Raw genomic sequence first — 16,139 nt, 5'->3', positions numbered from 1 at the left:
ATATGATCTGAGCCAGAACCAAGAGATGTATCCTTAACTGACTGTGCCACTCAGGTGCCCTGGGGGTTGTGATTTTTTAAATTATTATTAAATTGAGGGGGTTTTCCTTCATTCAGGTTTGCTGTGAGGTTTTAGTGTGAGTAGGTGTTGGATCTTGTCAGATTTTCTTTGTCAATTCTTATGATTTTTCTTATTTAGCTTACTGATGTGTGGTGGATTACAGTGATTGATTATTGAATTTTAAACCAGCCTTCCATACCTGGAATAAATTGTACTTGGTAATTATAAACTAAGGTTTATAATTATTTTTATATATTTTTGTATTCAATCTGCTAACATTTTGTAGAGGGCTTTTCCGTCTGTGTTCATGAACAATACTAACTACTCTGTACTTTTCCTTTCTTGTAATGTCTTTGGGTTTGGTATTAGGATAATGCTGGTCTCCTAGAAATGAGTTAATAAGCTCCCTCCTCAGTGGAGAGCCTGCTTCTCCCTCTCTCTCTGCCTGCAGCTCTGCCTACTTATACACGCTTTCTATCAAATAAATAAATAAAATCTTTAAAAAAGAAGTGTTCCCACATACTTTTCTTGAAGATTTTATTTTGAAATTTGTTACCACTTTTTTCTTAAATGTTTGAGTACCTGTTTTCAATTTTTGGGAGTATATACCTAAGAGTAGAATTGTTGGATCATATGGTAATTCTTTTTTTTTCTTTTTTCTTTTTTTTAAGATTTTATTTATTTATTTGACAGACAGAGATCACAAGTAGGCAGAGAGACAGCAGAGAGAGGAAGGGAAGCAGGCTCCCAGCTGAGCAGAGAGCCTGACTCGTAGCTTGATCCCAGGACCCTGGGATCATGACCTGAGCTGAAGGCAGAGGTTTTAACCCAATGAGCCACCCAGTGCCCCTCATAAGGTAATTCTTTATTTACCTTCTTAAGAAACTCCAAAACTGTTTTTAACAGTGACTTCACCATTTTACATTCCCACCAGCAACATAAAATAGTACCTGTTTCTCTACATCCTTGACAACAATGTTTTTTGTTTGTGTTTTGATTACCCAGTTGCTGGGGGTTGAGGTAGTATCTCATGGTTTTGACTTGCAGTTCTTTAATGACCAATGAAGTAGAATATCTTTTCATGTGCTTCCGGACCATTTGTCTATCTTTTTTGAAGAAATGTCTATTTATTTATGTCCTTGCACAATTTTTAATTAGGCTGACTTTGTTGTCGAGTTGTCAGAGTTCATTACATATAATAAGCTCTTATCAGATACATGATTTGCAAATATTTTCTCCAAATTTATAGTTATCTTTTTACGTTCTTAATAATCTTTACACAGTTTTTAAATTTTTTTTAAAATAGATTTGTTTGAGAGAGAGCATGAGGGGCAGAGGGAGAAGCAGACTCCCCACTGAGCACAGAGCCTGACACAGGGCTCCATCCGGGGACTCTGAGATCTTGACCTGAGCCTAAACCAAGAGTGGAGGCTTAACCAACTGAGCCACCAGGTCCCCCAGTTGTTTTTAATTTTAACGAGGTTCAGTTTATGTATTTTTTCTGTTTTTATTCATGCTTTTGGGACATTTCTAATTATCCATTGCTAAATCTGATACTTTGAGAGTTTTATAGATTTAGCTAGGTCTTTGACTCATGTAACTGGACTCCATATACTGGAGGTAGGAGTACAGCTTGCTTTTTAAAAATTTTTTTTTTAAAGATTTTATTTATTAGAGAGAAACAGAGAATGAGCAGGGAGTGAGGGGGAGAGAAAGAAACAGACTACCTGCTGAGCGGGGAGCCTGACATGGGGCTCAATCCCAGGATCGTGAGATCATGACAAGAGCCGAAGGCACTTAACTGACTGAGTCACCCAGGCGCCCACAGCTTGCTTTTAATTAGTGTTTGCATGGTATATTTCTGTATGCCTTAACCTTTTAATCTTAGTCTTTATATTTAAGTGGGTATTTGGTAGGCAACATATAGTTGGGTCTTGATTTTAATTCCTCCTTCCCCCACTCTGGCACACCATCTTTTAATTGATTTACTTAGACTCTTCACATTTAAAACTACTATTGATATAGCTGCATCAACATCTACAGTGTTGTAACTGGTGTCTATAATACTTTGTTACTTTTTCCCATCTCAAAAAAAGTTTTTTTTGCCTTGTGTTGTTTTAATTGAGCACTTTATGAATCATTTTATCTCATGTTTTTACATATCAATTGTATATTTTTAAGAAAATTCTAGCAATTATCCCAGATTTTGAAATACATTTGCAATTAACAAACTTAATTTATAACTAATAACTTATTAACTAATAACATAATGCTGTTTCACATGAAATGTGAAATGAGGTATCTTCTAACACTGTATTCCCAATCCTCCCTCCTGTCCAATATGACATTGTATTCTTTCATTTCACTTATCTGTATAGTGTTTTCATCCAGTACACATTTACTATTATTACTTTAAATAGTTATTTTTTAAATCACTTAAGAATAAGGAAAGTAAAAATTTGCTTTTCTTTTTTTGATACCCTTTCTTTATATAGATGCAAGTTTTTAACTATATAATTTTTCTTCTCCCTAAAGAGCTGTGTTTAAACATTTCTGGTAGGCCAAATCTGTGATGAATTCCCTCAATTTTTACTTGAGAGTCTTTATTTCTCCTTCTCGTTTGAAAGATCATTTTGTTGGACATAGAATTCTAGGTTGGTGATTTTTTTTTCCAACACTTTAAATATCTCTATCCTCTTTGTACTTGCATAGTCTCTAACAGGAAGTCCTTGGTAATTCTCAGCCTTGTTCTCCTATAGGTAAAGTGGTTTTCTTTCTGCTTTGTTTTCCTCCAAGATTTTCTCTTTGCTTTGGTGTTTTGCAGCTTGAATATGATATCTACTATTTGTCATTTTTTTGGACCGTTATTCTCATTTGTGTTCTCTTTGCTTCCTGGATCTTTGGTTTGGTGTCTGTCATTAATTTTGGAACATTCTCAGCCATCATTATTTCAAGTAATTTTTCTGTTCCTTTTCCTCTTTTATCTCCTTCAGGTATTCCAATTATGTATTACATCTTTTGAAATTGTTTCGCAGTTCTTAGACATTCTTTTCTTTTCATTTTCATGTTTTTCTTTTTAAAATTTCAGTGTCTCCAATTCATTGATTCATTCCTTGGCTATGTCCTGTTTACTGATCAGCCTCTCAAAGGTATTCTTCATTTCTGCTATGATATTATATTTCTAGCATTTCCTTTTGATTCTTAGTGTTTCCATCCCTGTACTTGCCTTCATTTATCCATCTCTTCTTGGATAATATCGACTTTTTTTTCCATAAAAATCACAAAATGTCAGACTTTATGTCACATCTAATCTTCTGATGCTTGCTTTGTTTCTTCAGACTGTGCTTTTTCTTGCCTTTTAGAATGCCTTGAAATTTCATGTTGAAAACTGGACATGATATATAAGGTAATAGGAACTGAGGTAAATTGGTCTGAAGTATGAGGTTTTATTTTAGTCAGGCTAGGAGTTTGTTAATATTTGCTATAGCTGTAGGTGCTATAGGATTAAAGTTATTCTAGTGTCCTTGAATTTATCTCCTTTGTTATCTTGAACATACATAACAACTCCATTTTGCATCTCTTTTAGCTCTAATTGGTTGTTATTCTGTAGCCCTGTTGGTGTGGTGGGAAGATGTGGGGGACTGGAAGCATTCTACAATTTATTAAGTCTATGTTTAGTGGCCTATGTCCCTGGACTATGACATTCCTAAGTATTTAATTTCTTGCCCACTTCTGGTGACACAAGAAGACTAAAAAAAGATAAGTCTGGGGCGCCTGGGTGGCTCAGTGGGTTAAGCCGCTGCCTTCGGCTCAGGTCATGATCTCAGGGTCCTGGGATCGAGTCCCGCATCGGGCTCTCTGCTCCGCGGGGAGCCTGCTTCCTCCTCTCTCTCTCTTTGCCTGCTTGTGATCTCTCTCTGTCAAATAAATAAAATAAAAAATCTTTAAAAAAAAAAAAGATAAGTCTGGTAAATTTCCTTTCCCAAAGTGGGACAGGGAAATGTGCAGCCATTTGCACAATTTTCTTTCTTGCTATTTTTTTTCCTGTTGTTATCCTATATATGCTTTATATTGGTCCTTAAAATGAAATGTATGACTTACGACATTAAGGTCTTTTTTAAGAGATGAAAATCTATTTTTCACTAAGCCAAAAAACTTGTGACTTCATTTTGCTCTGGTTTGGAAGTAAGTGTAGGTAATCCATCAATTGTTATTTTTCCCTGTAATGAAGATACATTGACTTTAATCTTCAATTATCATTTGTCACACATTTTACTTTTTTCAACCTTTTATTGTAGAAGAAGCTGATTAAATGTCATTTATGAAACTGAAACAAAATTTCGGTTTAACTGTTTTCAAGTTTTGGGTGACTGTATAACAGAAGGGAGTGTGATATCTAAAACAATTTAAAAAGAAGATTCAATGAGTCTTTCTAATATTATGAGATAGAATTTTTAAGTATTTCTAACAAAGATGATTTAAAAGCACTTATAAACTCAGTTTTTAAAATTTGTAAAATTGTCTTACATTTTAAAATTTTAATTGGGGGCGCCTGGGTGGCTCAGTGGGTTAAAGCCTCTGCCTTCGGCTCAGGTCATGATCCCAGGGTCCTGGGATCAAGCCCCACATCGGGCTCTCTGCTCTGAGGGAGCCTGCTTCCTCCTCTCTCTCTCTCTCTCTCTCTCTCTCTGCCTCCCTCTCTGCCTACTTGTGATCTCTGTCTGTCAAATAAATAAATAAAATCTTTAAAAATAAAATATTTAATTGAAATATAGTTGTTATGCAATAAGTTTTAGTTATACAACCTAGAGATCAGTAATTGTATAAATTATGAATATCAGTAATAAATGTCTTACAATATTATTGACTGAATTCTCTGTTGAACTTTCATTCCCATGACTCATTTATTTTATAATTGGAAGTTTGTATCTCTTAATCCCCTTCACCCATTTTGCCCATCCTCCCACTTCTCTTCCCTTTGGCAACCAGTACTCTGTATTTATGAGTTCGTTTCTCTCTTTTTTGTTATTTTTTTGTGTTTGTTTTTTAGATCATCTATATAAATGAAACCATGTCATACTTGTTTTTGTTTGGCTTATTTCATTTAGCAGAGTACCCTCTAGATCCATTCTTGTCACAAATGACAAGATATCATTCCTCTTTACAGCTGAGTTGTGTGTGTGTGTGTGTGTGTCTTCTTTATTCATTTATTTATAGACAGACACTTAGGCTGCTTCCATATCTTTGCTGTTGTAAAGAATGCTACAATAAACATGGGGTGTATGTATCTTTCTGAATTAGTGTTTTCATTTTCTTCTGGTAAATACCCAGAAGTAGAATTACTGGGTTGTATGGTAGTTCTGTTTTTAATTTTTTGAGGAAACTCCATACGGTTTTCCATAGTAGTTGGTCCAGTTTACATTCCTGCCAGAATGTGTGAGCACTTTCTTTTCTCCACATCCTCACCAACACTTGTTTCTTGTCTTTTTGATGTTATCCATTTTGACTAGTGTGAGGTAATACCTCATTGTGGTTTTGCTTTGCATTTCCCTAATGATTGGTCATGTTGAGCATCTCTTCATGTGTCTTTTGATCATCTGTATGTCTTCTTTGGAAAAATTCTATTTATGTCTTCTGCCTGTTAATCAGATTATTTGTTTCTGGTGTTGAGTTACAGGAGTTCCATATATATTTTGCATATTAACCCTTATTGGATATATCATTTGCAAATATTTTCTCCCACTCAGTTAGTTGCCTTTCCATCTTATTGATGGTTTCCTTCACGGTGCAGAAGCTTTCTAGTTCAGTATCATCTAGTTCGCTATCATCTAGCTCAGTATCATCCTAATGATTTATTTTTGCTTTTGTTTCCCTTGCCTGAGGAAAATATTGCTGTAGTTGATGTCCAAGAGATTACTGCCTAAAATTTTCTTTTAGGAGTTTTATGGTCCACATTTAGGCCTTTAATCCATTTTGGGTTTATTTTTGTGAATGGTGTAAAAAAGTAGGCCAATTTCATTCATTGACATGAAGCTGTCCAGTTTTCCAGCACCATTTATTGAAGAGATTGTGTTTTCTCCATTTTATATTCTTGCCTCCTTTGTCATAGATTAACTGGCTATATATACTTGGGTTTTATTTTTGAATTCTCACTTCTGTTCCACTGATCTATTTTTCTACCAATACCATATTGTTACTACATATAACTTTGTGATATATTTTAAAATCAGTATTATGATACCTTGAGCTTCTTTCTCAAGTTTGCTTTGGCTATTCAGAGTCTTTTGTGGTTGCATACAAATTTTAGTATTCTTGTTCTGTGAAAAATGATGTTGGTATTTTGGTAGGAATTGCGTTGAATTTGTGGGTTCCTTTGGGTAACATGGACATTTAAACAGTATTCTTCCAATCCAGAACCTGATATTTTCCTTATTCGTTTTTTAAAAATATTGTTTGAAATAGATTATATTTGTACATACTATAAAATTCAAAAGGCAGCAAAGTATATCTTTATGTATCCTGAAAACTAAATCTGGGGTGCCTGGGTGGCTCAGTGGGTTAAAGCCTCTGCCTTCAGCTTGGGTCATGATCACAGGGTCCTGAGATGGAGCCCCACATAGGGCTTTCTGCTCAGTGGGGAGCCTGCCTCTCTGCCTACTAATAAATAAATAAAATCTTAAAAATAAAAAAAAAGTCTTTCAGTCTTGTTCACAAATTATTCAGTTTCCAACCCTGAAAGCAGCCTAATTTCTTATGGATTTTCCCAGTGATAGTCTGTTGTATATGAACATATAAATATCTGTCTTTCCCTTTTTCCACCTCTTTTCCTCTCCTTCTCTGTTCCTTCTCTTTCTCCTTTCTCTCTTTATCCCTCTTTCTCTAACATATATGTCATACTGCAAATGTCGTTTACATTGCTGTTTTCCTTTATATTTTGGGAGTTAATTCCATGAGTAGTCCTCATTGCATTGCTTTTTTTCTTTTTAGTTAGAGCATAATGTCAGTTTATGGAAATTCTCTAATATGTTTAGTGTTCTATTGATATATGTTAGGTAGTTTCTAGTCTTTTGCTACTATGAACAGTGCAATGGTGCATTTTTACAAAAGTCATTTCACAATTGTCATCTAATGTATTGGATTGAGTACTCACCCCTTGAATATGAGCAGTTAAGCACTGTAATGAGAAACTTTGAAACAAGTTTTTTTTTTGTTTTTTGTCTTTTTAAATTGAAGATTCATTTGTTTTTAGGGAGAAAGTGTATGCACACGGCACGGGAGGGGGAGGTGGACAGAGGGACAAGGAGAGAGAAATGCAAGTTGACTCTACGCTGAGCATAGAGTCCAATGTGGGGCTTGATCTCATGACCCGGAGATCACGACCTGAACCGAAACGAAGAATCAGATGCTTAACCAACTATGCCACTTAGGCGCCCTAAAACAGCCAGTTTTTAATGACTTATTTTGAGCTTCTGGGTTTATTTAAGCAATGGATAACATTAAGTTGAAAGACAAACTGTAGTAATAGCATAAGAATTAGAATTAGAATTTTTGAATTAGAATTTTTTTGAATTAGAATTTTTGAATTAGAATTTTCTCAGTACTGGACATGGAAACAAAATACAGTAATAAGTTGGATGCTAAGGTTGGTGTAACACTGTAACAGCTCATTTAAAATTTTGTCTTTCATCGAGACAGATAACCTATCATTTACTTATAGTAGTAAAAATTTTCAATCTGATCATGTATAAGTGTGTATTGATATTATACTTCTTATATTTGTGGAGTTTCATGTTAGATTTATTTGAAAGATTCCATTACTAAAAACAAGTTTGAAAATCACTGCACTGGTTCATTCTGCCTTGCATTAAGATTTGGATTTAAATTGTGAAACTTATCTTACATGTGGTTCCTGGAATTCTTGTAACTACTACAGGTTTGTACTCATGGTGCCTTGCTTCCACCTGACTGGGTATCCTCAGGAATTAGCAGTTGAAAGCATTAGAAATAATAGGAGCTAATCATAATCAGTACTTTGACTGATGAGAATAAAAATCTAAAATTTATGTTTAGCTTTATAATGAATAGGATTAGGAGTAACTTGCTGCCTTATAAAACTATAATATAAAAAATAATTTTTTTTCCTTTTTTGCTTTCTTTCAGAGAGAGTGCACATAGATGGAATTGCGGGGAGAGGTGTAGGGAGAGGGAGAGAGAAAATATTAAACAGACTCCATGCTCAGTGTGGACCTGGACGCAGGGCTTGATCTTACAACCTTGTCATCATGGCCTGAGCTGAAATCAAGAGTCAGATGTTTAACTGACTGAGTCACCCAGGAGTCCCAGTATTTTTTCTATAAACCTGAATCAAATAGCTTTACCCATCCATGTTGCTAGTTCAAACAAAATTATTTAACCAAATTCATTTTTGGTCTACAGGGAAGGATACTCTTTTGTTTAGGTCCCTTAGTGGTGTTTGTTTTCACTCTGATTAAAATGTTAGAGTCCTCCCTGCCCCCCATAGTGGATGGTCACATGGTTTCCTTTCAAATTTTTCGAAGTCTGCTCAAAAGTCACCTTAGCTGTTGAGCTTTCTTCCACCACCCTGTATGAAATTGTGAACCTCCCCCCAACAACTGCCCTCATCCTATTTTCCTTGCTTCATTTTCTCCCTAGCTCTCATTTTGTGACAGAGTATTTCCTTTTTTATTTACTATCTTTATTTCCTTAGAATGTAAGTTCATAAGGTAGAATCTTTGTTTCCTGCCGCATCAGTAGCACATTGAGCTCAGTGAACATTTGAATTGTGAGACTTGGATTTCCTTTTCTGCTGATTCTGAAAGTTCTGGTTAGATTATAACAGTGTTTTCAAATTTTTTCATGTATCTCCTGAAATAATTTTGACTACTTGTGTGCCCTTTTGAATACTTATAAATCATCATTTAATTTTTTTTATCATAATGAGGTTTTAAGTAGAGTCATACAGGTTTTAATTTTTGGCATATTGTAAATATTGTAAAATTATTACATCACTCTCTTAAAAGTATCACAAGAATGTGATTCCCATCAATATTCATTTAAAACATACATGCACACATTCTTATTTATAGTCAGACATTTTAAATTATTCTCTTTCTTCTTGAAAGGAGAAATGCCATTTACTTCCATTCTGTTTTCACCATATGGGTTTCTCTTAATGTAGCACTTCTATGCTTGAAATAAAAGTCATCCTATTAGACTTGAAACAAAATACATATATACCTTTTGTGATTAAAAACACTCAGCAAACTAAGAATAGAAGGGAACTTTCTTAACATGATAAAGGGCATTTATGAAAACTACAGCTAATTTTATAGTGAATTGTGAAAAACTAAAGCTTTTTTCCTAAGATCAGGAACAAGACAAAGATAACCTGGTTTTGCCACTACTATTCAACATTGTACTAGAAGTTCTAGCCAGAGCACTTGGGCAAGAAAAAGAAATAAAAGATACCCACACTGAAAAGGAAAAAGTGAAACTATTTCTTTGCAGATGGCATGATTCCATATACAGAAAACTCCAAAGAATCCTCACTCATACTTATAAGTGAATTCAGCAAATTGACAGGTTTTAAGACAAGCATAAAGTATTTCATTGTTTTTCACACCAGTGAAAAATCTAAAAAGGAAATAAAATCATTTACAAAGGTATCTAGAAGAACAAAATACCGAGGAAAGAATTTAACCAAGGAAACAAATCACTGAAAATTACAATATATTGCTGGAAAAAATTTCAAATTCATGGATTGTGAAACTTAATGCTGTTATGATGGCAGTACCACCCAAAGATTCAGTACAATGCCTATCAAAATTCCAAAATAAATAGTTGACCTCCAACTTCATATGGAGTACAACTGGCCCTGAATAGCCAAAACAATCCTGAAAAAGAAAAACATTTGGTGGACTCACAGTTCCTGATTTCAAAAGTTACTGTGAAGCTATGGTAATGTTAAGAGTGTGGTACTGGCATAAGGATAGATGTATAGACTAGGAATAAAATTGTGTTTAGAAGCAAACCCATCATGTATAGCCAGTTAATTTTCTGCAAGGGTGCTAAGATCATTTAATAGTGGAAGGGTAGTCTTTTTCAACAAATAGTGCTGGGATAAGTGGATATTCACATGCAGAGGAGTGAAGCTCAACCCCTACATCATTCCATATACAGAAATTAAAACCCTTATTAAGCTATAAAATTCTTAGATAAAAACCTAGTGGCAAATCTTCATGACCTCCTCTGGCAGTGGATTCTTAACTATGACATCAGAAGCATGAGCACCAAAAGAAAAAATAGACAAATTGAAAATCATCAAAATTAAAGCTTTTGTGCATCTTAAGGACATGATCAAGAATGTGAGAAGATAACTTACAGAATGGGGGAATTTATTTGTAAATGTTACATCTGATACGGTTCTATTAGAATGTATAAAGAACTCATACAGCAACAAAAAGACAATTAAAAATGAATAGATGTGAATAGACATTTCTCCAAAAAATATGTTCCAGTGGCCAAACAAGCACATGAAAAGATACTTAACTTCATTGGTCTTTAAGGAAATGCAAATCAAAACCATAATGAAATAACTGCTTCATTTCATCCAGGAGGTTGATTGTTATTAAAAAATTGGAGGCTGAGTATTGGCAAGGATGTAGAGAAATAAGAACCCTTGAACATTCCTGGAGGGAATGTAAAATGGTGAAACTAATTTGTAAAATAGTTTTGGAGTTCTTTGAAAAGATAAACATAGAATCACCATATGACCCAGCAATTCTGCTCCTACTGGATACATATTCCAAAGAATCAAAAATAGGAATTCAAGTAAATACTTGTATACAAGTGTTCTTAGCAGCACTATTCACAGTAACTAAAAGATGGAAACAATCCAGAGGTCCATCAAAGGATGTATGAAAGAACAAGTTGTGTTGTATAACAAATATTATTCAGCCATGAAAAGGACTGAAGTATTGATATATGCCACAACATGGATAAACTCCCAAAACACTACGCTAAATGAAAGAAGCCAGGCACAAGGGACCACATGTTGTATGATCCCTTTTATATGAAAGTAAAAATAAGATCAAAAGAGGTAAAGCAAATTAGTGGTTGCCAGGGATTGGGGGAAGGAGGACATAGGGAGAGGGAGAGATTATTTAAAGAGTATAGTGTGTTCTTCTGATGTGTTAATAAGTTTTTGAGACTAGGGAGAGTTGATGATTCTACAACATTATGAAGTCATTAAATGCCATTGAATTGTATATTTTGAAATGGTTATTTTTATGTTATATGAATTTTACCTTAAGAAATATATAAACCTAATGTTAAAATTCTAAAAATCACATATCCATGTAATTTTAAGTACCTTAATATTTCTTCTGGTTGGAGTTACTACAACTTTTGCAAAATAAATTTTTATATATTTTGTTAAATAATGATTTTAATGAAATCATTAAAAAGTGAAATTTATTGGAAATCTACTTTCTCTTAATTGTATAGATTTTTTTTTTTTTTTAAATTTTTTTAGAACAGTCAAAAGGAGAAGCAGGCTCCTCACTGAGCAAGGAGCCTGATGTGGAACTCAATCCCAGGACCCCGGGATCATGACCTGAGCCAAAGGTGTCCCAATATTTTTATAAATTTTTTAATGCTGTTTAGTTATGTCCCCATGGATGAATGATACAAGGTTCAGCATCAATTCTATTCCTGTTTCATTATTTGTAAGTTTAAATCCCGCAGTCATTGCTTTTTGTAAAGGTGAATCCTGATTCTCCTGATGGGCTTACTGGCTCGATTTTTGGTAGTGATCACAGGCAACCTTTTTGGATTTGCAGTGATGGGGGTCAGCTCCCAGCAGCATCTAGTCGTACTAGATGAAGATGTCTTTAATCTTCTTGGAAGCCTAACCACCTATTTCTGGTAACAGGCCTCCCTGGCTTGGAGGTGGACTGACTGTGTGAATCTGTGTCTTACGACCACCACCCTTCATAGTCTGAGGGTTCCATGCCAGCTAATCACTCCTTGCCCAGAAACAGAAGAGGGTTCAGTAGCTTGGATTGCATTGTGCATGGTTGGATCATTTCCAGGGAACGCCCATCCACCTAATGAGGCTATTACCCCATTGGCAGAGTGCCAGAGCTGTGCCCATCTTCCTGCCTCTAAAGACCTGCACCAACTGTAGAGAGTCTGTGGACTGCAGGGCTGTGGGCACAGACAAGAGATCCTTATCACAAGCTGCCACAACTGGAAGAAAGCCCTGTTTTATGTCTTATAAGACTCCAGTGCTGAGAAACACCCTTAATATAAATAAATCGATGGTAATGGAAGTTATATTATGACATTGTCACTAAGTTATTTGAAATTCGGTGTCCTATGGCAAAGGGCATATAGTTATTTAATATAAATTTCATTTTAATGATTATCAGCTGACAACTGATTTTCCTTCAATTTCTTTTGAAACTGAAGAATTAGAAAACACTTCAGTTGCATAAGAATTTGATAGACATTAGAGTAGTTCGGTGCTTTTTCAACACCCACACTATTATTTCCATTTGGCTCTATGTTTAGTGCTTTAGATTTTTTTGCCTCTAAGGGAAATATATCATTATAATAGACATAGGTCAGAGGAATTTCTGTCCTTTGTAAAATGAAGAAGCATTATTGTTGAAAAGAGGAAGGAAAAGGTGAACTCTTGACACAGGAAGTACAGGTTTTGAAATAGGTTTCAAAAGATTTTCAACTTTTATTTTTTTATTAATGTATAATGTATTACTTGCTTCAGGGGTACAGGTCTGTGAATGATCAGTCTTAACACAATTCATAGCACTCACTATAGCACATACCCTCCCCAATGAAAGATTTTCAATTTTTAAAGATCACTTTTTACTATGCCTGGGCACCTCCTGAAAAATGTTTATGTACCTACAGGGTCCTGAACTCTCTCTGAGGTCTTGTATAAAGTACTTCTTACTGCCTGCCTTCAGATAAGAATTTTTAAATAAATTGGGACTTCTGTACTGTGAATAAAAAGATGAAAAAAAAATAGAATTTGGCCCTAAAGCTTTTGTTTGAAATGAATTTATTTATTTTTTGTCTAGAATAAATGTAGAATTTTTTAAAAATTTGGTGAATTAGGAGTGTTGGCTTTTCTTACAATTTTTTTCTAAAATTTTTCCCAGGTCAATGAATGGTCATTGAAGATAAGAAAGGAAATGAGAGTTGTTGACAGGCAAATAAGAGGTAAATTATAATTTTGTCTCCTATTCCTTACCCTCTTGTTAATCTTATATTCATAAAAATAAATTGCATCTACCCCATTGTAAGGCCTAGTTTATTCTTATATTAATTATTTATGGTTGTCTTAAGTATTTTGCTTTTTAATCATTATAAGAAAAACCTTTACATTTTATAAGAACTAAATCTTTCCTTTGGTCTGCAGTTCAGCTCAGAAAGGGGGAGGGGCTGTGTTCCTTTATCTCTGATTTCCTAGAGATCAGGTTAGTGTTGGAAACAAAGCAGGTGCTAACATTATTGCGATAGGTAGAATAATGGCCTTCCAAAGATGTTCACATTCTCATCTCAAGAACCTGTGAATATGTTACCTTATGTGGCAAAGGGGACTTTTCAAATCTGATTAAATTAGGAATCTTCAGGTGGGGAGATTATGCTAGGTTGTCTGGGTGGAACAAATATAATCACAAGGGTTTTTACAAGAAGGAATTAATATGCTGAGAAAAAGTGAGAGAAAAGGAGAGGTAACCATGGAACCAGATGTTAGGAAAATGTCCTTTGAAGATGGAGGAAGAGGCCACAGGCCACAGAAGGCAGTTGTCCTGTAGAAGTTAGAGAAGGCAAGATACTGATTCCTCCCTGAAGATTCCAGAACATAGCCTTTCCAACACCTTGATTTTAGACTTCTGACCACCAGAATTGTAAAAGAATCAGTTGTGTTGTAAACCATTGTAAAACAAACAAAAAAACAAACACCTCATCCTACTTATAAAGGAATGTTTTATGGAATTCAGATTAAATTGTGCATAAATAAGGAATGGAATTCCATTTTCATGACTAATTGTCTATCTTAGCATGGCTGTAAATTGAGGAAAAAAAATATGTATTTTTTTAAAGACTTTATTTATTTATTTGACAGATCACAAGTAGGCAGAGAGGCAGGAGAGGGGGTTGGTGGGGAAGCAGGCTTCCTGCCGAGCAGAGAGCCTGATGTGGGGCTCGATCCCAGGACCCTGGGATCATGACCTGAGCCGAAGGCAGAGGCTTAACCCACTGAGCCACCCAGGCCCCCCTTATATATTTGTAAATAAAGTTGATTTTTAGGAAGTACAGTGACTTGACACAGAGATAGTAATGTTTAAAACTTCTATGATTTTTAACTTTTATGATTGGAGAAAAATTAATACCATAAGGATATTTCAGTATCACTCCCTTAAGAAAGGAATTGGAGAGAGCAATTATATTCCCAGCCATGATGGAATAATGTTTTTGAATTTGCACTTGCACTCCCATCATAAATAAAAAACTGGACAAAAATCTGTGAAACATTGGTTTTCAAAACTTGGACAACTGAGTGAAGCATTTTGATTACCAGGAAGTGGAAAACAGTCTTAATATGGTCCTGATTTTCAGCCTGGAAAAACCTGGATCATGGCACATGGAAGGAGGTTCTAAGCAGAGCATGGTGGTCTTGGGGTTGAGGAGACAGAGATCAGGATTTATAGAGGCTACAGTCACTGGAATTTGTGGGGCATAATATCAGAAGGGTAGAAGCCAGAGAGAGAACTCTAATGTCTACACAGTGTACCACTGAGTCTTTAGCTGAATACTAAGCTGTGCAAGTATAGAGATTTCAAGAGGTTAGGCAAAGAACAATTACTGGGGAACAGCACAAATATCAGGACACTATAAGCTAAACAATTCTTAGAGGTAACAAAGAATTGAGGGATTGCAGTGTGCTGATCAGACACAGGAAGAGGCATTGTTGGAACATTTTGGATATTCAGTAGAGAACCTAGAAAGAGCATGCCTTTACTATTAAGGCTAAGGTAGACCTAGATTAAAGGCTACCATAGGCCTCACCAACAGAGCTTAAAAACCGTTCTTGAAAGTTGATCTGCAGAGAACTTAACTGCCTGTCAAAATAACACTGAACACACTTTAAAGGAAGACTCAAGAAAAGACCCTGAATCACCAGGGGAATATTGAAAAAGAAAACCAAATCTGAAGGTATCACAGTGCCTGACTTCAAGCTACATAGCAAAGCTGTGATCATCAAGACAGCATGGTACTGGCACAAAACAGACACATAGATCATTGGTCAGAACAGCCCAGACCATCGTCAGCTAATCTTTGACAAAACAGGAAAGAATATCCAATGAAAAAGATAGCCTCTTCAATAAATGGTGCTGGGAAAATTGGACAGCTACATGCAGAGCAATGAAACTGGACCATTCTCTTAAACCATACACAAAGATAAACTCTAAACAGATGAAAGACCTAAATGTGAGACAGGAATCCATCAGAATCCTAGAGGAGAGTACAGACAGTAACCTCTTGGACCTCGGCCAGAGCAACTTCTCTCTAAAGGCAAGGGCAACAAAAGCAAAAATGAACTCTTGGGACTTCATCAAGATAAAAAGCTTCTGTACAGCAAAGGAAATAGTCTATGAAACCAAAAGGCAATCTACAGAATGGGAGATATTTGCAAATGACATAATAGATAAAGGGCTGATATCCAATCTCTATAAAGAACTTACCAAATTCAACACCCAAGAATCAAATGATATAGTCAAGAAATGGGCAGAAGACATGAACAGATACTTCTCCAAAGACATACGCATTGCTAACAGGCACAGGAAAAAGTGTTCCACATTATTTGCCATCAGGGAAGTACAAATCGAAACCACAATGAGATACCACCTTACACCAGTTAGAATGACAAAAATTAACAAGACAGAGAACAACAAATGTTGGCAAGGATGTGGAGAAAGGGAAACCCTCTTACACTGCAAGCTGGTATAGCCACTCTGGAAAACAAT

General features: G+C 35.3%; 1 protein-coding gene across 2 annotated transcripts in view; it reads left to right on the top strand.

The window, feature by feature from the left end:
- Positions 1-16,139, top strand: part of LOC122915068 (charged multivesicular body protein 3) — a 101,906-nt gene that overhangs the window by 59,605 nt on the left and 26,162 nt on the right. For both annotated transcript variants that reach the window (XM_044261574.1, XM_044261573.1), the window contains one exon: positions 13,266-13,326. In XM_044261574.1, coding sequence (XP_044117509.1) covers positions 13,266-13,326 — 61 coding nt within the window. The remainder of the gene's footprint in view (positions 1-13,265; positions 13,327-16,139) is intronic.

The sequence above is a fragment of the Neovison vison genome, chromosome 8 (assembly GCF_020171115.1).
Source record: "Neovison vison isolate M4711 chromosome 8, ASM_NN_V1, whole genome shotgun sequence".
Taxonomy (NCBI): domain Eukaryota; kingdom Metazoa; phylum Chordata; class Mammalia; order Carnivora; family Mustelidae; genus Neogale; species Neogale vison.
Note: the sequence above shows the minus strand (reverse complement) of the source record. Positions and strands in the feature narration are given on the sequence as shown.